Below are 24,715 nucleotides of genomic sequence, written 5' to 3'. Positions count from 1 at the left end.
TTTTCATAATATTCAGAAATTTAATTATTCTTACAAAATAAACATTTCTATTGGCTAATTCTGTAACAAGTTTTTGTTGGTTTTTTTTTTTGTTGTTGTTGTTTTAAACATGTATAGTACACTGAACTTTAGAATTGCACAGTGCCAGAAGAGGTACAACTGCTTGGTGGATTTTTGAGGCTATTTAATGTCCTCTCAGTACCCACATACACAAAAAAAAGGTTAACCTCATGAAAGAGTTGGAGGAAAGAGACCATAGCAAAGGAAAGCCCAAGAGCACCTATTCCTAAATATAATAAGCCCTATGCATGTTCAGGCTTAAACTTTAATGCTTCGTAGTAGGTTTATTAACTCGCAACTGACTACTGCTGGGCATAGGGAATGCTGTCAAACTAGAGAATATGGAATAATGCATTGACATATGAAATGAGACAGTGATAAAGAAAACTTAATTTAAACATTAATGAAGGAAATAAATGGCTATAATATCAGTAACATACAGTTTGTTCTTTGTCCAGAAGCCTTTCCTATCAATTTAGTTCAACTTTAGTAGCTACTGTTGTTTCTCCTTGTAGGTTCTGAGCTACACAAATGTAGTTTCCAGCATCTCTGGCTTCAAAATCCTCAACAAGAAGAACACTCTTTGAGATTCTTGTGGTATGTCCAGTTCCTCTGTTTATCAATCTCCAGAAGTTTTGGATAATCACAGGCCTCTCAGACTGTTTATAAGAAAGAAAAAAAAACAATCAAACGAAACAAAACCCACCCCACCTACATAAGAAAATACATGATTTAGCAAAGTGTACTGAGTGACACTGCCCTATCAAACCCTGAAGCAAGAGGTTGGATAGTAGGAACCTATATACAAAAGTCAGCCTTGAGCCAGGAAACTGAAGGTGTCTGGCAGTTGCAACAACATTCCTGCATTAAATATTGATGTACCAATAAGTTATGCCAAATAAGGATAATATAGTGACTCTTCCACTCTAAGTGCAGGTACTGTGTATCTTTAGATTAGCAATGGGCTGCCAAAGCGCTGCCTGGAGTATGTGAATGGACTCAGCTGCAGCTGTGGGCCACTTATTAAGATTGCATTTGGGTACTTGATCAAATGGGTGAGGTAGCTTGGGGGAGATGCCAGGATAGATGTGAGGTTATTTTCAGAGACTTTCAGCATGTCTCAGCAAGGCAGCAGTGGCATGCATTAGTTGACCGAGCTTTACCTATTAGCACAGAGAATAGCTTTAAATTGTGTGTTGCAAACTTATTCCTCCTCTGGTTTCAGAAACACTGTGTTAGATAACATACAAACAAACAGTAACAATTCGCAAATGATTGAAATTAATCCTCACATTATGCTTTCCAAAATACGTGTGTAAAGTCAAAGCCATGAATACAGACAAGGATGCTTAGAAAGCCACTTTTTATAGCATGGTGTTATATTTGTAACAGGGTGTGGGTTTTTTTTTTTTTGGTTTTTTGTTTTGTTTTGTTTTTAACTCCGCTTCTATAAGAGTATTCTCTCATGGACTGTTTATCAGGTCACACTCCCGGAAACCTCAGAAGTTTGCAAAGGACTGGATAAGATAAGCTGGCCCAAAGACAGACCACGGCAGTCTCTTTCCTTCCAAAAATCCATCATGCTAGTCAGCACCTTTGTTGGCTTGTGCTACACTAATAACATAGTTAAAATCATACAATCATAGACTACCAGGTTGGAAGGGACCTCAAGAATCATCTGGTCCAACCTTTCTTGGCAAAAGCACAGTCTAGACAAGATGGCCCAGCAACCTGTCCAGCTGAATCTTAAAAGTGTCCAATGTTGGGGAATCCACCCCTTCCCTGAGGGATTACTCCAATGGCTGATTGTTCTCATTGTGAAAAATTTTCCTCCTGTGTCCAGCTGAACTGGACTCTCCCCTGGAGTAACTTGTACCCATTACCCCTCATCTTTTCCATGTGACAATCAAGTGCTACTGCACACAATTCAAGCCTAAGTTAGCTCTTAAATATAGTAGGCAGAACTTCCCTGACCCTACTGAAAGTGAAGGTAAAGTCTATGTAAGGCAGATGCTGTTTGCCTGACTGGGCTCCTGCTAGCCCAGTTTGTCTCAAACTAATTGCCTTCTGCTTTGAAGCTAGTTTCAGGGAACCCTATTAAGGAGTGGATCAGTATGCATTCACTGCAAGTGAATGAGCAAATGCAATTGTCAGGGAGTGGCAAGGGGAAAAAAAACACCACCCCAACTGAGTGAAAAAAAGTAAGAGTGAGAGGTTAGTAACTACAGAGATGAGATGAGGATCTGTACAAAGGAATGTACCTAGGAGCAAGCTGGGATTAAAGTCCTGCTTCTGCTCAGGGATCAAGTGGTAGATGACAGCTCAGGTGCTGGGTGGGATGGTGGGGAACAAAAACTATCACTAATCTCCCTGCACTGAAAGCAGCAGCAGTGAATGGAAACATCCAGTGAAACTTGAAACTTTGTCCTTTTATTGCACAGAAAAAGGTCTATCTGACCAGCATCACTGATGGTCCTCTTTCTTCTCCATCCACCCCACCTTTTTCCTTTGCAGCATGTAAATACTTCCTTAATAAACATGAAGTCTCCAACAAGCATACAGTGCTTCTACTCTGACATTTACTTAATCATTTTGTTGGGGCAGAAACCCAAACACAACTCTTCCCTCCCTATCCCCAGGCACAGCTGGAGCTGAGACTGTTTCCTCCAGCAGATAAGCACATCACACCGGCCCTCTCCAGGGCAGATGCAGGCCACAGGCCAAAGTGTCTCGCTCAACCCCTGTAGGTGGGTGCAGTGAGGTGCAGCCCTCTGCTCACAGTGCATGCGCCCTGCTGCGCTATCTACAGCAAACAAGGGAGGTAATTTGCATGTGTTTAGCTGTTTATAGTCAATCAATGCTAGAGAATTGGTAACTGTAGGGCCCATGCACTGGAAACAACTGGGCCAAGAACAGCCAGCAACCAGGCTTGGGCAGCCATTCAGCTGTGAAAGATTTAAAAGTAGCAAGGGGTGGATGCTAGTAAGGTACAGACTTTTGGAAGACCAGGCTGAGTCTAGAATTTAATTGCTTCAATTGTTTGTTCTTCATAACTACAGTTCTTTACAGAAGACATAAAATTGGGCTTTGTATAGTCTGTTACTACAGTCCAATAAACAGATATCAAAGAAAGCTAGAACCCCCCCCACCAAAACACAGAAAAAATCCCAATGGAAAACCATATCAATCAACAAAACTAATGCGATCAGCAGGGGCATTTCTTCTCTTCCCCACCCAAAAGAGTGAATTGTTATAAGACTGTCAGAGTTACAGCCCCATCTTGAAGGACAGAGACACTGCCATTTGTTGATGCATCTCACTCAAAGTAATGCTAAGAGCTAAATTCAGAGGAAGACATCGGCCATTGAACTCAAAAAACACTATTGCTCTACAGTTCCCCCAACCTGGAAGCATCTAACATTTTACTTTTTACTTCACTGAGAGCTGCAAGTTTCTCTGCTCGTTTAGACATCTGTCCCTTTCCTTCCTAACTTCAAATGGACACCCAAAACAGGAATTCTGCCAAACTACTGCTGCTCCATCCAGTAGTTACTCTTCAAATCACCTAATTCATGCTATCAGTACCAAGCCCCTCACCAAATGCAGCTGAGTCTGCCCTCATTTAATAGCCAGAGCAGGGCAGGAGGGGAAGTTGGTAATTGCTCACGAACTCAGACTTCAATAGTCTCAGCAGGAAAACTTCCATGGCAAGCAGCAGCAAAAAAAAACCAAGATGAGGTGGAGGGGAGAGGGGGAAGTGAAAGAATGAACTGATGTCTAAGCAAGGACTAGAAACCTGGTTCTACATGCCCAGTGCCCTCACCAGCAGTTCAAATCCCTTCTGAGTTCACTTGCTCTCTCACTCTTTTTCCCTGAAAAGGCACACACCTTCCCATGACAGCAGAGTGCTAACAGTCTCTAACTTAATGGCTACAGCAAACTTCTGGGGCTTTAGATTTGAATTTTCTCAAGCCTAGTAAGCACTGAACTCTGTTCACTCACTTAAGAAATTACCTCTGCCGTTAAATTACTTAATTCTATGCTGGCTCAGGGAGACCAGTGCTGATACGAGTACCTTATTAGCATGCTCTGCATCATCCTTTGACCTCTTTGTCAGCAACATGGACAGTGGGATTGAGTGCACCCTCAGCAAGTTTGCTGACGACACCACACTGTGTGGTGCAGTCAACACACTGGAGGGAAGGGATTCCATCTAGAGGGACCTCGACAGGCTTGAGAGGTGGGCCTGTGCAAATCGCATGAAGTTCAACCAGGCCAAGAACAAGGTCCTACACATGGGTCATGGCAATCCCAAGCACAACAGATTGGGAGCAGCCCCGAGAAGAAGTACTTGGGGTGTTGGTGGATGAGAAGCTCAACATGAGCCAGCAACATGTGCTCACAGCCCAGAAAGCCAACTGCATCCCAGGCTGCATCAAAAGCAGCGTGGCCAGCAGGGCGAGGGAGGGGATTCTGCCCCTCTACTCCGCTCTGGTGAGATCTCACCTGCAGTACTGCCTCCAGCTCTGGAGGCCCTCAGCACAAGAAGGACATGGACCTGTTGGAGCAGGTCCAGAGGAGGGCCACGAAGATGATCCAAGGGCTGGAGCACCTCTGCTGTGAGGACAGGCTGAGAATTAGGGTTATTCAGCCTGGAGAAGAGAAGGCTCCAGGGAGACCTTATAGCAGCTTTCCAGCATCTGAAGGGGGCCTAAAAGAAGGCTGGAAAGGGACTTTTTACAAGGACATGTAGTGATAGGACAAGGGGTAATGGATTCAAAGTGGAAGAGAGTAGATTTAGATTAGATATCAGGAAGAATTTTTTCACTTTGAGGGTGGTGAGGCACTGAACAGGTTGCCCAGAGTTGTAGATGCACCACCCCTGGAGGTGTTCAAAGCCAGGCCGGATAGGGGTTTGAGCAACCTGGTCCAGTGGGAGGTGTCCCTGCCCATGGCAGGGTGGTTGCAACTGGATGATCTTCAAGGTACCTTCCAACCTAAACCATTCTATGATTCCATGAACCCAGGAGGGCTGGCAAATGGAATACAATGCAAACCCTCAGGTCCAAGAGGAGAGAATACAATGCAAACCCTTTCCACTGGTGAAGGGTTCCATCTTCCAGCAGTCCTTCCTTTACTCCTAGCCTGCTTAGGATAAGCAGCAGTAGAGATAAGGCTGCTTAAGAAACAAGTTCCTACGGTAACTGGTTGCAGCAGGTAGAGGGAGAAGACAGGGGACCATCAATGATGCTACTTAGATACACCTTATTTTGTTCAAGAGAAAGGACCAACAAAGTTCTGAGATTCACTGGATAATTCCAGTGGATTCTTTCAGATGAGACTGAGCAGAAGCAGATTACTGTGTTTCTAGATGTGGATAACAATTAAGCTTGAAGATCTGTGCTGTGATGATTCATGTGCCCAAGCCATGGAGATGGAAGGGATATCAAGTGCAGCGGCATCAGTGAGGCTTTGTGGCTTGCCCTAGAATAGCTTCTTGACGCTGGCTGGTTTTGACCCTGTCTGAGGCTTTTCTTTGTAAACGCTGCCAGAGGCCAACTGTCTCTGGAATGGAAACCTGAGGGAGGAGTGAGCTTTGCTGAGCTTGATTTTTGCTAACATGGGTAGACCTCTCCAGCTTCATTCCTGCACTACTGCTAGGCTCTCAGGGAAAGATGGGCTGAAGTTCAAAAGGGATGTGCTGCTTCCTCCTGCCAGCATGCCTGAGCTAGCAAGAAGCAGACACCACAATTTGACAGAATCTTTACTCCAAATCTAGACACTGACTGGCATTCAAAGCATTGCCTTTATGAAGAACAAATCATTTCAGCCAGGGCATTCATCTCTTACCTCTTGCCCGGGGTACTGCCACCTGAAGTTCACATCTACATCTGGCTCCCCAAGGACTGTGCAGATTATATGAACGCTGTCACTGACTTCTGCTCTATTAGATGATGCTGCAACTGTGGCTGAGGGTGGGCCCTTGGGAACTGATAGTAGAAAGACAGTGTTTGGAAGCAGAAAGTTAGTTTCTAAAGTTAAATACACTGATAAAACTTAAGAGTCAATTTTTGCCTCAGTTTGCTTAATGCAACAGGTAAGTGATGTACACCTGCAACTTTCCCCTCCACACTGGGAAATTGCTGGAATTTAAACCTACAAAGTTTTATCATATATACTTTTGACCAAGATTTTAAAACTCTGATTACATTACTTATATTACTTTAAAAAAAAAAAAGTTTTCCAAACAACATCAGCAGAAGAAACAAGAGTCAGTGTAAGCATATAGAAAACTGCACCTTACCTTCCACATACAGTAGGTGATACTTGATGGAAATCTGAGGTGCTCCCTGTGACTCTGCTTTGCAGTAGACAATACCTTTATGATCAGAAGTAGGGTGCTGGTAGACAAAACCCTTCTTCGCATCATAAAGAATATCAATTCCATCTGTTTCAATTTCTCCTGCTGGAAATTCCCTGTGCAGAGTTACTTTTGCTGAAGGCGTAGTAACACGGCACGGGATGACTGCAGGTTTATCTGGGTTCAGGTAGACAATCTCAAAATAACTGGGAGTGGGTACAAAAAGTTCCTCTTTATCTGTGCAGAAGAGTTGATATAGTTAGAATAATATTTACATCTTGGTTTAACAGAAAGAAGAGAAAGTACATATGACAAGAGAAAATAGCTATGAACAACATTAAAAATTAACCCAAAGCTTTTTGCTTTAAATATGCACACGCACAAAAAAACCAAACAACTTTTTTAACCTCTGAGTATATATTTACATAACTGGCATTAAAAACATTAAATGAAAAAGAAAACCACAGTATTCTTCACTGTAGTCAGATATTTTTTTAATCTTAAGGAAATCTTTGGAATTCCTTTTCAGTAAGTTTCCAAATACTCCTCTGGATCTTATTCTGTTCACTTGCCCGCTTTTAAAAGGGTAGCACGCACAAAAAGACCCACCACCACCAGTAGATAAGCACTACTAGAAAGAGATATTCTTTGAAGCTACAGCCTTTTCATACATATGATTTTAGGCAAAATGTTTGATTTACTGCTCTAAGTAGCTGAAATATTTACTGCTTTTGGAATAACAGTTAAAGAGTATTTCCATATTTGGCATCCTTCTTAGAAATATAAAGCTGAAATTCCTTGACTGCAAAGTTTATTCCAGCCTTTCTGAAGGAATGTATCCTCAGAACATTAGGCACTTCTGATAAATAGCTTCTGCCCAGTCTCATGGTGTAACTTCGCTCCAAAACATATCGCAAACAATCTTATCTTAGTATTTTGTACTGTAGTATTTGCTAGCCAAGAATGCTTTAGCTCTAATCAGGCAGCAAAGGTTGTTTTACCATTCAGAATATTTTCCATTAGAAGAATTAACCATTTGATTTCAGGTCTGTTGTACCAAGCAGCAGGAACTGCGCACTTACCTGCTATGACCCTATCCATGCAGTGTTGGGGCTGCAGTCAACCTCAAGCTCTGTGGGACAACACATGTACTTTAAGAGTGTTTTGCCTCCCAACATGCTACATAGACTCTTGGGAGAAGTTGTGGCCTTACCAAGATCAATGAGGTCAAGATTTTTAAGTCAGTGCAGGTAAAAGGAAGTGGGGGGGGGCAGGGGGAGAAGAGCCCACGTGCTCATCTGAATGCCATGACAAAACGAATCTTCTGCACAGATCTATTTTCTTTATACAGACACATTTTCAAACTTAAGCTTTTTTTATTCATTTTGTAGAAGAACCTCAAATTGCACGTTCGTATTTTCAAAGATATTTGCTTTCCATTGCATTACGCATTATTTTGGGTACATATTTAGCATAATCCACAAGGAAAATGGACTCATAAATCACACTAAGCAAGTAATTTTCTGCTCACCGGCACTGTTTTCCTTAAAATCCACTAAAAAAGATGAAAATTGCACAAGAAAAATCTTGACAGCGAAATTGCTGATATAGCTTTATTCCTGTCTTACCAGCAAATCTATTTCCATGAATAATCCCCCAGTGAGTTAATTACCTGTGAAAAAGATGTACGTTGAACCTGTTCTAGTCTCATCCTTCCTGCATTTGTTACCATTGCACAGCTGAAGCCAGCAGCTATATTCACCTGTGTCTGCTGCAGTGGAGTTTGCGAGGATCAGCTGACTGTACCTGTCAAGCTGCTTTATACTGGGGAGAAGAAAAACAAAAGGCACAGACAAGCACAGATGTATTTCCTTGTACATTTCTGTCAGCTCACTTCTAGTTTTGATTTTTTTTATTCTTACTTTGCAACTGCCTCACCTTTCGCTTTCAGAGCTATGTTGCAACTTCCCCTTTTGCTCCAGCAAAGACCTGCTTACATGAGCAGGTTTATTGATTTCAACTTCACACAAGCGCTTCCCAATTTTTGTCTTGTACAGTTCATTCCTGGATTACTTTCAGTCTCCACTTTGAAACTGGGCTGTGACCGCTACAGACAATATGTTCATCTATGTTTTGTCTCAGTTTGTCCACATATATCGCATATTTTCATGCTCCAAGTCAACCTGCATGCATCTCAGTCCTTTTTTGTTATCATTAACTGTAGCACTGCTTCAATAGTATATAACAAAGATAGTTCAGGAGTAGTAAGTAGCAGGTACTTTAATAAGAGTTTGTTTGATGATTTATGCCTGCTTTCAGAGTGAATACTTTCCCATCTTTAACATCCTGGTCCAAGTTTCCACTTGCAAACACCATCATAAAGCGCTTCTATCTCAGCTTGGATTTGTTCTGCAAGTAAGTCAATTTGCATTACCTACTCCTCTGCCCTAAGCCACCTCACTGGCATCCTCTCACTGGAGTTTCCTCACCACTCCTCAGCTATTTCAGAGCATGACCCTGAGAACTGCTGGAGGTGTACTGGCAGCGTCATCACATAACTACACAAAATTCAGCCTGTGCGATTATTTCAGACTTGATTTGCTTTTTCCTCCTTCTCCTGAATTTCCCAGGTACATCTCTCAGTGGATTGTCATTTGTAAACGTGCAAATATTTATAAATATTTATAAATATGTAGATATTGACAATGTTTCTAAGGATTAATCTATGAAATTCAGCAGCTACAATCTCATCTTGTTCTTTTTTGATTTTAAGGTTCGCTTTCCTGGCTCTTTCTTGCAGACAGATGTTGTTATAGTTGGCAGTCTGCTGTGTCGCCTTTTGATAGATTGCAAAAGCAATGGTCCAACAGTACCAGTTCTCAGGGACCACTGTTAGGACAGCCGTGTGGCAGTACTAATGCACTCCACTGCTGCTCTGACCCTTAAAAGTGTTATTTTCAACCACCTGCCTTTACATGGTAGCACATCCAGAACACAGAGGTTTCCCACTTTCCTTTGCAATACATCAAGTTACAAGGTAATTTCTGCTCTAACCAAACCAGGAGAGATTTTTCCAGTTTTAAGCACGTGATAGCTAAGTTCTTTTCAGTGTTCCAAATGGGGTCTGGACAAATACGCAGCTTGCATGAAGTCTGAACAGCTCCCATACTCTTATTCAACTGTGAGTTCTCTGAATATTTATTATCCTCTGATTTCTTCTTACTAATGTGGCAGTTATTCTGCAAGGCAGATGTCTGACTGAATCATTTATTTCTTGTATTAGCATGCTTCGAAGAAATACTCTGAAACACCTTGTCACTGTGTAACAGTAGCACTACAGGCTTGCCTGACTGTACTGTAGGCTCTAAATGCTGTGTTTTGCAGGCAGAATAACTGCTTAAACAAAGAGGCCACTCCTTCCAGCTACACTCACTTCCCGAAATTTCTGACTCCCTAAGTGTTCTGCTAGCAGTTTGCACTACTACCAGTAATCATAAGCCATGGTTCATGCAACCCAACATTTGGCCTCCAGTCAGGGCCAGTAGCTTAGAAATTAAAAACACCGCAAATACACAACCCAAACAGGGCTAACTGAGAATTATCTTTTCCATTAAAGCCCTCAGACACCATTAGTACACACATCCACCATGGGGCAGTTTTGAGGCCTGTTTAAGGAAACAGGCAAATCATGTTTCCTACCAGCTAACATGCTTGTCCTACACGACCTAATCTGATTCCACTTTTTTGGAATCATGTAATTATGGAGTAGTAGCACTTTTCTTTTTAATATATACACTATGTTACATTATAAATTGTCTTCAGTTGTTGGATAAGCTTTGAGACATTCCTATTTGTGCAAGAGATCCTGTTGTGTATAACACCCAACAGGAAGAAAAGAGAAATCCAAGACATGTCCTAGTCTGTATTATTATTATTCAGTTTCACAGATCACATTTCATAGGCTACATGACTACATCCTCATAAAATGTTTTGCAAGTATCCAGTATTAAATGTCAACATTACAGAGAAACCATTATGCCAGAACATTTTTGCCTTCAACCATTAATGCAGACACTGAACTATAGCTCAAAATCCCAACAGACAGAAAAATAAGGTCAGAGTTAATTAATTATTGTACAGTGTGTTCTACTTAGCTGAGAACAAGCTATCCAGTAATCAATGGAAATAGCCTAGCGAGGTAGTCATCCACAAACATGCACTAACAGAACCTGGCAAGCAAGAGTGGAAGTGTTGAAACTTGTGACATGACCATATTAAGCAGACAAAATAGGCCATATAAAGTAAATTAGAAATGGTAAATCCTGAACCTGACCAATATTTCCAGGATAACGTTTATTTCATTAGTATTTTAGATGCTGGGAAATCTGACTCAAAAGTTAAAACTTTTCTACATATCACAAAGTAAAAATGTTGTATATACAAACATTTCAAGACTGTTTAAAGAAACTAGGAAACTACTCCAAAATCTTATTCCGTACATTAATCTTATGAAGCTTTAGTTATTTGAAGTTCAAAAGATCTTTGCCAGAAAAAATATGCCAAGTTTAGAAGCTAAAAATAGATATAAAAAGACAAAAAGACAGTGTGCATAGCATCACTCAAAGAGCATCTAGCAAGCTCCTCTCAAGCAGCTGTATTCATAATGACAAAAGACAGCTTATCTCAAATACAAGCTCACTAGGAGAGGAACATAACATCTTACTGTTTAACACAAGAAAAAAAACCCTAGCTTTCAGACTTCAGAGTACATGGAACAAAACGAAATTCAGTTATACACATGAGCACAACCGACATCCCACTAAGCCAGAAGGAGCATGCATTCACTGAAAGCAGTCTAATTTTGCCCTCTACAACACAGTTTTCTCAATACTTATGAGAGTGCTCCTGTCCGTACACACCCTGCGCACACAAATATGCGTGTGATGCATGTCCAGCTCTTTGCCCCAGCTTCCTCCACAGGAGCAGTTCTATTTCACATGAGTTTATATATCAGATGAACTTCTGTGATAAATACAGTCAGTCTTCGGCAAGTGAGAGATCCCTGCTACAAGTCCAGCAGAGCAGAGACTACGTGAAGTTAGACTGGCATCATCTACAGCAGCTTTTTCTATAAGCATAAGAAAGGGAAAATGTGCTTGCCCTTATTTTTCATTCATTCCTCTCAGTTTTTGATCCTTCTCATACATTGCAGATCCAGTTTCTGGGCGAGCCTGGAGTCATTAATTTGTTATGCAGTGTCTTACAAAACGGCATTCCAGCCCTTCCATTCTGGAGGTGCACAAGCTACCTTTAACCGTTAACACCGCCAAGATTTTTGGCCAGTGCAGCCAGTACACAAAATTTCCAGACAAAAAGTTATCTGCAGGGTGTATTTGTGCTGCACAAGGCAAGAAAGCATTATAGATAAGCTAGTCCTGAAGCAAGCTGGTGTGTACCCTTAAGTCAGGAGCCAAGTTTGCACGATTCTTGCTTTCTCCTTAGAGCTGCACTGCATGCTACAGTCTCTAAAGCTAAGTAAATCATTTCAGTGTGTACTGTTATTTACTCCAGTGAGGACAGTGGAAAGAGAGGATTTCTCCTCTGGCTCAACAAGAAACAGAGTCCTCCTCCTTTCACTCAGCATCTTTCCCTCCTCCCATATGATAATTTTAGCATATGTTAACTGCTACAGACCTATTAAAAACTGATACTGTCTAGCACAGCAAGCAAAAATATTTTATTTACCAGGACATAAAGTACACCTACAAACACAAACTCAAAGAAAGCATAGCCACTAATACTACAGAAATGGCTTTTTCTAATTATAATCTCTTCCTTCTTAGGAAAGTCATATTGTCCTCCAGGCTGCTGTATTCTCCTTACCATATGGGTGAGTTAAAAACATGATAAGCATGGCACGGAGTGAAAACATCTGGTTTTTATCCTTACTTCTTTTTGCAACCACCCATAGGAAACATACTATGTGGATGCTAAATTTAACTAGCTGCAAAACAAAACACCCTCTTCTCCCAGAACTACAGACAGGAAACAGAACACAGTGAGCATGCACCTTCAACATCAGCTCCTGTCTTGGACCTCTGCTATTAACACCCCCCTGACCAGCTGAGCTACAAGTGTCCGCACTGCCCGGAACCTTAAGGTCTCTTCTACCTCCCGTAATTGCAATTCTGTTAGATGCCAAGGTCCTTAAAGCCTCCTCTTGTAGCAGCTAGAGTTAGAAGATGTTAGCAGTTCCTTGCTTACTGTTAAAATTCCCCACCACTGAATTTTATTTATTACTCTTATTATTTAAACAAAAAACAGGAATTGGATGACTGAGCATCTATTGCTGTAGTGACGTCCAAATGAACAAATGAACAGCAGTCATTAGTCCCCACCAATTGCATGGGCCTCATCGCCATTGCCTCTCCTCCTTACTTATCCTCCAGCCCAGCAACCCGCTCCTTCTTCACTTTCTGGTACCTCCTCAGACCCCAACCACTTCCCCCCTGCTGCTGCCACCAACTCTGTTTTGCACCAGTGCCGCAACTCCAACAAGACCAGCATGGAAATCCAAGGTAAAAAAGCCCAGCTCAGTTAATTAGCTCGGGTTTCACTCCACACCTCACTAGTTAGTAATGAAGGGATTACCTTTAAGCACTCAAGAAATATTAGAAAATACTGGACATAGATATCTATCTAGATGATGAAACAACTAGGTTATTTGCTAATATTTTTTCTGATTTCCCCCCTTTGCCCTATATTCAGCATTTTATTTTAAAATAATGAGTGTAATGTATTTGTAAAATTTTAAAATTTGCCTTTTGTAGTTGGTGCGTGGTCTTTTGTATGCTGCGAGGAAGACCTAAGCTCCCCTTGAAAGATAGCATTGTTAATAACCTTTGCTGCTGCCAGTTCACTTACAAACACTATCAACTGAGCTAACAAATAACATGCTATCTTTATGATATTTCCAGTTCAGTTCAAACATAGCTTTCTAAAACCACGAAACATAAATTTCATATTTCACATTCTATAAAGCAGACTTTGTTTCATATGCATCTATTAGCAGTACAGCAAAGATCTTGAGATAATTACCAAAGTCATGCTAAAAATGTGATGAAAATATAACTGCAAAAGATTCTGTGGTCAATGTCTCCATAAATTATTACTATTCTGTGACTCTGTGCACTACTAATCTACGTCTTCAATTTCTCTAGTTAATTGTAGGACCTTCTGCTTACATTTAAAATTGTTGATTTAGTCTAACTCAGCCTTTCTGCTTCAGTAACTTATTTCAAAATAATTTTTCTAAAGCTAAGATCATCATATTTCAATATAGTCCCTTAAATATAAGCCTAACATACTTCTAAAAGAAAATAAATACTTAGGCAAGTTATATCCACCCAGCAAAAATGTTTTATAGCATTTATTTTGCATGACATTATTAACTTTTGTTATATGGTTAAAATATTACAAATACTGTGAACTTGAGTGACAACAGAAAGACAAGTTGCTGAGGCAACAGAATCCCAAACTACTTCAAACTACAAAATGCCAAACTACACAATTAGAAAATGCATTTTTCCCCCCAAAACTACCTTAAATTCTTGTATTTTTGTCCACTGTGCATCACTAGAAAAGTACTTAATTTTGCAAGAGTGGAATAGACAGTCAAACAAATAATGAAGCAGCATTCAGATTTCTCTCCAAAAACTGAATACTTGCCTTGCCTTCTTCAATGCCAGACGCTAATACTCAGATAACATGACCTGGAGGTCTACAGGACCAAATTATGCCAGCAACCTATTTGCAAATGCACAAAACATAAGATACACTTGAAAAGAACAGCCACCAGCGCACACGCACACGCACACACACACACACGCTCCCTGTTGATACTATTTTGCATGTTCAGCTTTGGCTTGCTGGAAAGTCAGGTCTGTATTGCAGCTGATAAACGCCACCTACTGGAATAAATCCAGATAAAACATTATTACTTGGAAAAGAAAAAGCAATAGTTGTTTAAATTGGCCACAAGATCTTTTGAGAGATATTTCTGCGATAAGCCCTCAGCAGAAATAGGTTTTGTGCTGTAACTTACTATGACAGAAGCCTTGCACTAGCTACAGAGGCTTATTCAGCCAGGGCAGTTCTTGAACTCAGTTGTCAGGGAACTAGCAAATAAACACTCAGAGAAGAACTGGCTTATGAATTTCAGAAAGATATGCTAGAGATCACAGCGTATAACTGCCAATCTTCAACACTCCTCTTTGAAAAGGGAAATGGAAAGGAGAAGAACATATCTGAAAAATTAATTAACTGGGAGCGATTTTAAGGTAGCATCATACCTGCAAATAAGTGATATGGGTCACAGAGACTCAGATAGCCTCAGTTATTTAGAGAAAGCATACACACTTGTACTTAAATTAGGAACAAAAGGACAATAGGTGTTGATACTTTGCTCACACTTCTGCTCCTCTCACCCAATAATCCAAGAAAAGCTCCTTAGAGCTCTTCATCGTTCACAATGCTCCACAGCCTCCTCACTATATGTCTTATACAGACACATAAATCTCCATAAAACAGCCAGTGAAAACAAACGCTTCCACAGGCATTTTTTTGCCATGGGTAGACATCTTTAAGCATCTTCTATGCCCCTCCTCTTTCAAATACAGAACTAAATTACTACATTTAATCTACATTTAGCTATGTGTACTATCCTCAAAAACCGGGTAGGCAAACAAATGTATGGGGGTTTGGGGAAGATGTTTAGAGCAACAGGACACTCACCTGGTGGGGCAGACAAAGGGAGAGAGTCCTCGGCTCCTCTTCCTGCTCTACCAACTATTTATGTGGTTTCCACTAAGATGTCACTAGATGAGAGAAAAAGCTTTCCTAAACCCAAGGTGACTATCCTCAGCTTTAAACTCTGCCACACCACAAACCTTGCAATTCCCTTTTGCAAACAAAGGTAACTTTGACTGAAAAAAGTAAAGACTCCTTTTACTTGCTCCTTAGCATGGCAGTTGCTGTATTTTTTTGCTAGTTGACAGATGTGGGTTTGAGCCTTTTCAGGAGATTAATCTTAGCGTCTCAGGTGGCAGCTACATTAGCAATCAGTACAGCCCACCCATAGCAGGTCTCTGTAGAGCAACGGAGTTGGTAGTGAGTACCTGACATCCACAGTCGCACATTTTGAGAGTTTTATTTCAGACGAGCTCTAATGCGGTTCCCTGTTAGTGGTTGGAACACACTGCTGTCCTGCTGGACCACATCTTCTATTTTACATTCATGTGAAGGAAATCCAGTTCACACACTTCAAGACTATTCCACAGTGCAAATCACAGGGCAGTAACTGATGACAACTGAAAGATGCTCATCCTTTTTTGTTGACGTTACAAACACTAAGTGGAACATCTTGATTGTAAAAATGTAAACAAACAAAACCAACATCATTGAAAGCTGTAGAAAAGAATTCTGGGGTATTTTTTCCCCTCAAAATGAAAAATAGCTTACCTGAGTCTGGCGTCTTTAAAGGTGTCTAAGTATGAAGGATAGTTCCAAGTAACATTACTTCCCTTACACCGCAGTTCTATGCTTTGTCCTGCAGACAGGCTTAGAGTGGCAGCTAGTTTCTGGAAACGACCTTTATCCATCACCTGTGTCAATATGGACTGCGACTTCAAAGAGGAGTCAGCAGATTCTCTCTCCTTTATTTTGGGCATTTTGGGTTTTACTTTTTTGTTAACAGGCTTGATTTTGTTTTCCCCAGCTTCTTTTGGACGCTTACTCTTTGCAGGCTGTCCAATAACTAGTAAAATAAAGAAGAGAAGGTAATGTTACCGATTAGAAAAAACTTACATAGTCTTTTCGCAAAAAAAAAAAAAACAACCAACAAAAAAAGCACCTTCCTTATTATGACAGAGAATAACTAAAGTTCTGCTCTTTCTATATAGGATTCATAAAAATGAGTAAGAGTTAATTTCCATATGTTTTTGAAGCCTCTGACATGACCCATTTTTCTGGGGAAAAAAGGAAAAAAAAAGCTTCCAACAACATGTGGAAAATCTATGCTTACAGTTCACATAAACAGAAAAATATGTAAAGTATGAGAACTTTACAAATGGGAAGGGAAAGAAATACAGCATTTCTATTCCAGGTTACTTTTGTCATTTCTACCTCATGTCATTGCCATTTAGCACGCAATGCCATACAAGTTCGCCGTCTTCATAAGGACGTCATGCAGACATCAATTCTGCATGACCTTCTCACACACCATATTACACTAAGAGACACCTGAAGAAAAACTGGTGAGAGTGGAACTTCATGACAATTTATAAAATACTGACAGTGATGTGGTTTTCTTCTTTTACAGTAAGTACTGTACTTCAGACACTTGAAGGTAGTTTTTAATTCATCGCTTCTCTGTAATAGCCATTTATTTTGACAGCACAGATGAAAAGAGAACCTTATTTAGAGGCAAACAGTAAGAAATTTCATTACCCACTAGAGACAGCAGGGATGCCCAGCTGCCTTTAAAAACAAAGCAAAGGAAGGGGCAAAGGGGGAAAGGAGGAAGGAAGGGGCAAAGGGGGAAAGGAGGAAGGAAGGGGCAAAGGGGGAAAGGAGGAAGGAAGGGGCAAAGGGGGAAAGGAGGAAGGAAGGGGCAAAGGGGGAAAGGAGGAAGGAAGGGGCAAAGGGGGAAGGAGTCTCAAAACCAATCAAACAAACAAAAAAAAAAAAAACCCCAGAGATTCCCACTTTAACTGCCAGCAGGAAGCACAGATCTTTTCTGAGATGAGCCTAAAACTGCTGTCCCGACACCAAGAACTCCACTAACTGTGCCTGACAGTTAATTCACATTGAACATGGCTTTTCCACATGAAAATGCTGGGATGTTTTATTGTCCAAATCAATCAAAGAGCTCCCTCTGGAATTAAAAGTAGCCCTGCTGTATACTGAGTTAGCATGAATTAAACTGGTACTGGCTGCAGTATGAACAGCAACATTTCCAGGCTCCTGCCACTGACAGCTCCAGTGACATTCCTCATACCTCAGCTGGACACCTTGCACTGCTTCAGCCTTCCACTTCTCAAAGTCCAAGCTGATGTACACCACATCTCTTTTAAATGGCGCAGAGCCTTGTGAGCACAAATTTAAAAAACAGGAAATTCAACCTGAACGTAAGAAAACGCTTTTTACTGTGAAGGTTTTCAAGCACTGGCACAGGTTGCCCAGAGCGATTGTGGAGTATTCATCCATGGAGATATTCAAAACCCGACTGGACATGGTGACCTGTTCTAGGTGGCCCTGCTTGAGCATGGGGTTGGACTGGATGATCCCAAGAGGTCTCTTCCAACCTCAGCCATTCTGTGACTCTGCAATCTCAGCACACAGAGTAGGGCTGCCTGTGTAGAAGCATTTGCTGGTCTCACACCAACTGGAAAATAAACTGGAAGATAGCAATGCTGTAGTCATCTTAGTTTGCTCAATGCACTTTGAACATTTTTGGAGTCTTATGTAATAATAATTTTTTGAGAAGCCCACATCCAGTTACTAAGGTACATCCCTTCCTTGCCACACAGACATTTTTCCCCGTTCTAAATTGTGAGCATTGGTGAAGTTGATTGCAAAGATGCCTCCCCACAGTAAAATAAGCCATAAACTGAAGAGATCAAATAGAAATGCCTTGCAGAAATCATGATATTTTACGATAAAGAGTAACATTTCATAGTTTCTGGAAGGGAGAGTGAAACAAGTATTTCTGTTTCTTCCAATTTTTCTTTGCCCCTGTGAAATTGACAAACCTGGGGGAATGATGATAACAAAGGAGAATTTCAGAGAAGTGGTTGCTGCCTCCCATGGAAGACCATGAAGTAGGATTTTTCCAGTTACTCAGAGCACATGACCCTAGTGAGTGACACAGTGCATGCATTACAGGGGCAAACTGTTGGTGCAGGAGCACATTTTCCCTGCATTACATTAGAAAGGCTACAATGGGTCAGGCCAAACATTTACCTAGCCAACATCTTCACACTGACACCACCCGGTGTCAGACATCAACCAGGCAACAAGGCAACCATCTCTGCTCCTTTGATACTAGTCTCCTAGCTTCCAAGAACCTTTAGCTCAAGGGATCTGTGAACCACAGCTGCCATTGTTTTATTGACCTTGGTGGATCTTTCCCTCATTAATTTGCATAGTTTTGAAAATCAACCAGACAAGTTATACATAAATACTAGATGCCTCCTAGTTTCTGAATTGAGTAAATATCCATTGTTTCTCCAACAACTTTCTCTGCGGCACTTGTACTTTTACAGAACTTAAGTGTCCTTCAAACATACCCTTTCCAGACTGACAAGTCCTACTTTATTTAATTGTTCCTTGTAAAGAATATGCATCTTACAGCAGTTTAGTTACATTACGTTTGGGTAACGGAAAGAAGACAAAAGCAGACAGTACACCAGGTTCAAGATATGGTCAAATCATAGTTGTACATTTTAGTGACGTCTTCTTTCCTGTCCAAATAGCTCATCACATTTCAAGAAAGTAGTATTAGGAGCTGACTTTCTCTACAATAACCAGGCGTAACTCCAAGATCACTTTCCTAAGTAGGAATTACTGGTTAGAAATTCTTAAGTAGAAACCCATCAATGCATATATGAAGTTAGAATCATTTGTGTTACTTTGCACTTACCAACACAACATTTCAAGTCCTATTTTCTCTGCCCAGTCTTTCAAAACGGAGAAATCCTTCCACAACTCTCTACTGACAGTTTTCTTTTCTTTTAGCAGATGTATAAATGTGCCAAAAAGCACGTGCCTTACAAGGTCCCAGTGAAATTCAACTGGATAAAAACTATTCTATGCCTATATTGCAAAAACTGAAGATTAACTCCTACTCTTTGTTTTCTATTACTTATTACTCAATGAGAGGTCTTCCCTTGTCTCACCACACCTTGGTACCCATGGAGTCTTTAGCAGGCTTATCAAAAGCCTTTGGGAATCCAAGTACATCAACCAACTCATCCATGGCCACGCTCTATTTAAAGCCCTTCAGAGAACTGCAGCAGATCTGCAAAACAAAGCACGCTTCTGAAGGGGGAGAAGGCAGCCATACAAAGCCATACTGACTCTTCTGTAATTGATGCCTATTGATTCACCAGTTCAATTTACAGAATACAGAGATCTGACTTTGTGTCTGTGCTTCGCTCAAAAAAATCTTAAAACACTGGCATTTTTCCATTTCCCTGGAACGGACTAGTTCTGTGATAGGTTATGCATCCAAGTTAAGACTCCAGTGATTTCAGATTCAAATGTTTTTTAAGTCTCAGTTTCATATCATCAAATCATGGCACTTAAACACTGTTAATGTTGTTGATTTTCTCAGAAGCAAGTTCTTTTGGCATATTAATGAGACATGCCCTCTAATGATTCTCCCCATAGAGAAAGATTGTGTCTCGGAGCCTGCTATTACAGTGCTCAGTAGGATACTGCACTGGACCAAGCCAAGAACTGCTGCTTTTCTCAGGGGTTCTCCAAGCAGCAACTCTAAGAAGTCATCGTTTGCGGCATCCAAACAATTGCACTCAGCATCACACCCCCGATGTGACCCAGCCTACATGAGGGTAAGTAATTCCTCCTTTTGTTTTTCTATCCATTCCTTGCTGCCCCTCTGATTTTCCTTAACACAGTGGTCATTCCCTCCATCACGTTAGGTGGTCAGTAACCAGGTTGTTTGTTCTCCACAGGGCTGGTATTTCAATCCAGATGACTTTTACTGACAAAACCCACCAGGAATTAGATTTAACATTAAAGCTTTCTTCAACACATATTGCCACTTCTCCCTTCTCCCTCCATCTTTTGTGTAATTTGTGCCCTAGTGTTAGAAGGTCCCACTGACAGGCCTGATAAGCCTTTTGGATAAGTATTCTCATTTCAAACCAGCTGTTCCAAGTCCCTGTTGCACCTTCTAGATTTTCTCAGTACTCAGGTAATTGGATTCAGACGTTGCTTTGAACAGATAGACTTCAGTTTTAATATTCTTGCAGGAATAATAAAAACCAAAGAAACGACTGGTGCATTTAAATTTGGAAGGGGGAATTACATAAGATGAGCAGGCTCATTAACTCACATATAGGTTAAATATAAAAACCAGAATAAGGCAGACAAAAAGAGTTTGAGAAACAGCTTGCAAAAGGGATAAAACCATCCATAAATCCTTTTCTTCTTCTGATGTGCTGCGGTGGCGCAGGGAAAGATGGCCGCAAAATTTGTAAGGCCGGTAGGAATGGGGGATAAGAAAGAGCACATACAGAAAATAAAACTTAAATAAACAACTTAATTATTTGTGTGCACTCGTGTTCACTATGGAGGTGCTTAGGGAGGTTTTAATCAAAAATGATGACATGATCAACATATCAGAAACTGTCTTTATCTCAACCCACGAGTTCTCTCACTTTTACTCTCTTGATTCTCTCCCGCATCCTGCTGTGGGTGGAGTGACCAAGCAGCTGCATGGTCCTAGTTGCCGTCTGGGATTAAACCACGACACTGTAGGACTATTTGGTCAAACTACTCTTTGCCATTTCAACTACATTCTGCCAACCTCAATCCTGACACTTGTTCAAAGGCACACAGATCTTACAACCTCACTCCAAGGAAATGCATCATCCTAAACTGTGTGCTTTTCCACACCTGACACTCCGCCTTTAAGAAACTGCTAAAGGCTCCCCTATGAAAGCTTTTCAATTTTAAGTGCCAGAAGCCTGGTTTTGATTTTCTCTAGATGTTTTCCTCTCCGCACAAGCTCCCTCTGTTCCACGTTTCTGTAGCTCCCAGCGAGTCTGAACACTTCCCTCCTATACCACGCTCACACAGTGAGACTCCTGTCTGTCTGACCTTGTATTTCCCTGCAGGTGACAGCTCAGGCATTTCAGGAAACACCATCAGAAGAGCTTTGATCTACATACACAGAAAACCTAGTTTTGTGCCTCTGCTGCAACTCCCCGAGAAGTGAGTTTCCAAGCAAGCTGTGACCACGTTCTGCCCCCAACACTCCCTATCAGTCTGTCTGGGTATCTACTGACACCACCACTTCTGCACTGCACAATCCTGCCTTCTCTCACAGCTGAATCGAGTAGCTGTATGCCCAATAACTAAATTTGGTGATAGACTCTTGTACCAGTTAAAATAAAGAGGACACACAATCAAATCCCTCTGAGAACACAGAACCCACCACACAGATTCCCTCATTTCCTTACCCAAACTGCAAGACTTTCCCAGGGAAAGGAACAAACTCAAATAGCCCATTTATGCAAGTACATGAATATGCCATGTTTGGGAACCTCTACCGTCTCACCAGATTTATTTGCAGAGCCTCATTTATTTAAGCCAGCAATAGCATTTCTTATTAAAAAAATAATAAAATTAAGACTTAGTAGAAAAATATTCATTGAGGAAACTCCTCCTTTCTACCTTTGATCAGTTCCTAATGTCAGTTCCAAGACACACAGTACTCATTTCTACTGCAACAGTACATTCAGGGTCCCTACTAACTCATCATGCTGAAGGAGAAGACTATGCATTGATAAACCACAAAAATACACCATGCAGCACTTTTGCTCCTGGTTCTCAGTATTTGTCTCATGCTATACTTTAATGTTTGTCTACCCCTTGGTGTTGCAGGTGTTACACACACAACAATCCCCAAATGAGTGTTAGTCACATAATACTAGAAAGCATACAGTTTCAACTTGAGACCACCTATATCCACATGCACATCTTGACAGCATCAGAGACCTTTCAATTCTCATTGATGCTGATGAATTCTTCCGAAAAAAAAAAAAAAAATCAAACAAGTGCAAGGTTACCACAAAGAATAATTTTTAACCACCAGGATTAAGATGAGAGGGAAGGGTCTTTGTGATCACAATTAACGTAACAAAAGAGATTGGACACATCTCTATTTGTGGTATTTCAAATGAAAAGTTAATCATCCAAACCAACACTCATACAGACAATACAAGCTGACACATCAACACTCATACGGGCAATCTGGAGGGATATATTTCACTGTTCATAAACTAAAATAAGCTAAATTAGGAAGTCTATTTGGAAATTACAATGTCTACATTAGGACTTGTACCTTTAGCTTTAGACAAAGAACTGCCATTAAACATGCCAGGTTACTTTCTCCTGCAGCTAAACTTCTGGATTACATAGCTTGAAGCACCCAGTCAAACCTCAGTATAAACTAGAAAAACTAAAAAAAAAGACATAGGCCTGGGAAATCTTCTGCATTACTATTCTGCACAACTATTTCTCATTCTGTGTTTTTATTGTCCGTTTCTCAAATAGAAAACACTTTTCTCGATGTGGTAGTGCACTCCCACAGACCAGATCCTTCAGCAGAAATCCTCTCCCACACCACACTGATCCAGAGCGCAAATCCTTTGCACGCAGCCGTAAGAAAAATTGGGCTGGAAAGGACTTCTGGAAGTCCCTTTCCACCCTCGTTCAGCTGCTCAGAGCTTTGTCCGGTCCAGCTCTGACAAACCCAACAGTTGGAGGCTCTACAGCCTCCCCCGACAACTTCGTACAGTGCTTAACAGCTCTCAGGGTGATGGATTTTTTTTTTTTTATGTTCTTACAATATTTTTTTCCTTACGACCTTCTGGGCCAGCTGTGGTAACTGCCCCCGTGCCTCTCCCCGCACACCTCAGGGCCTCCCTCCCATTGCTCCACCAACCCTCCCAGGGGCGGCACGGGCCTTGCTCCCCAAGCCCTGCCAGGGTCAAAAAAACAAAAGAAATTTTGCTTCTACTGAAGTTTTATGAAGTTTATTCGCATTTTGCAAGAGGGAAACAGCCTCTCCTTCACCTAGCTAAAGTCTATGTAAGTCAGGGATTGGTTATGAGTGTCCCTTCCCAGTCAAAATCTTGCCTCTTCCCCCACCAAGACTTAACCACAACCTGAAACCCGTTTACGAGTAAAGTTCGGTCCTCTCCGCAAACGAACAACCCTGCACAAAACTTTTTTTTTTTTTTTTTTCCTTTCAAAACCCGAGCACCACGTCCAGCACTGACCCTTCTCCGGCCGCGGGCTTGAAGCGCCGACCCCTGAGGAGAAACACCGGCCGGGGCGGGGGTGGGAGGAGTGGTGCTGCCGCAAACGCCTCTCCCCCAAACCCCAGGGCGGGATGAAACCGCAATTTGGGTCTCCAGCGGAAAGCCTGGGCGCCTCGCTGGCCGCAGACCAACCCTGCCGCTGCCCGGCGGGACAGGAGCCCCCGCCGCCGCCCCCCCGAGATGGCTGCCGGCCCTGCCCCGGGGGCTGTCATGGCGGGGGGGGAGGAGATGGGGACGGGGACCGGCTAAGGGCACCCGCCGCCGGCTTGGTGGGTCTGTAGCGGCCGCGCTGAGGGCGGGCGAGGCGTCCCGGCAGCCAGGAGACCCCGAGGCGGCTGGCAAAGCGGGGGAACCCGGCGAGGGGATGGCGGCTTACCGTGCGGCAGCGTTCCCTGCAGCAGCAGCAGGCTGAGGAGCACCCAGAGCCGCATGGCGGGAGCGGCCGGGGCGCCGGGCTGAGGCGGGGCGGGCGCGGCGGCGACGACGACGGCAGCGGCGGCGGCTTCAGCGGGGCGGCGGCGCGGGGAGGAGCCGGCCGTCGCCGGGGCTCTCTGCCCGGGACTCCCCGGCGGGGGAAGGCTGTGCCGCCTCAGGGGCCGCTTCTTCGCTGAGGGAGGAGGAACGGCCCGTCCGGGCGGGGGTCCGCCGCGGGTCGCCCCTCAGCACACGGGACTCCCGCGTTCAGCGCCGGAGCACAGCTGCACGCCAAGTGATCTCCGCCTCAGGGACACCTGTGGGCGTTTAGTGCTGGAATGAGCCCGTCGGTGGCAGCGGCCCTTCGGCAGAGGTGGCTTTGCGCGGGTAGAAACTGTCGGGGGGGAGCAGGGGCAGAGCGGGGTGTGGGGGCGTACAGGGTATGTACCACAGGTGACCCTGCGGATGGACGTACAGGCTGTACGTCACAAGTGACCCTACAGGTGACCCTATGGATGGACATACAGACTCATATATATCACAGGTGACCCTATGGATGGACAGACAGGCTACGTACCACCCGTGACCCTACGGATAGATGTACAGGATATATATGACAGGTAACCATACTGATGGATGTACAGGTTATATATATCATAGGTGACCCTATGGATCGACATACGGGTTATAGATGACAGGTAACTCTATGGATGGGCATACAATTCATATATATCACAGGTGATCCTAC

General features: G+C 42.4%; 1 protein-coding gene across 1 annotated transcript; it reads right to left on the bottom strand.

Moving 5' to 3' along the window:
- Positions 1-24,088, bottom strand: PDGFRL (platelet derived growth factor receptor like). The gene is made up of 6 exons (XM_082482600.1): positions 23,930-24,088; positions 15,941-16,235; positions 8,094-8,245; positions 6,365-6,658; positions 5,911-6,050; positions 1-719 (listed from the first exon to the last, which is right to left on the bottom strand). Exons 1-6 carry the CDS (start codon positions 23,982-23,984, stop codon positions 531-533), a joined length of 1,125 nt encoding a protein of 374 aa, XP_082338726.1. The 5' UTR covers positions 23,985-24,088; the 3' UTR covers positions 1-530.
- Between the last annotated feature and the right edge of the window lie 627 nt (positions 24,089-24,715).

This window comes from Vanellus vanellus, assembly GCF_965231255.1.
Source record: "Vanellus vanellus genome assembly, chromosome: 4".
Taxonomy (NCBI): domain Eukaryota; kingdom Metazoa; phylum Chordata; class Aves; order Charadriiformes; family Charadriidae; genus Vanellus; species Vanellus vanellus.
Note: the sequence above shows the minus strand (reverse complement) of the source record. Positions and strands in the feature narration are given on the sequence as shown.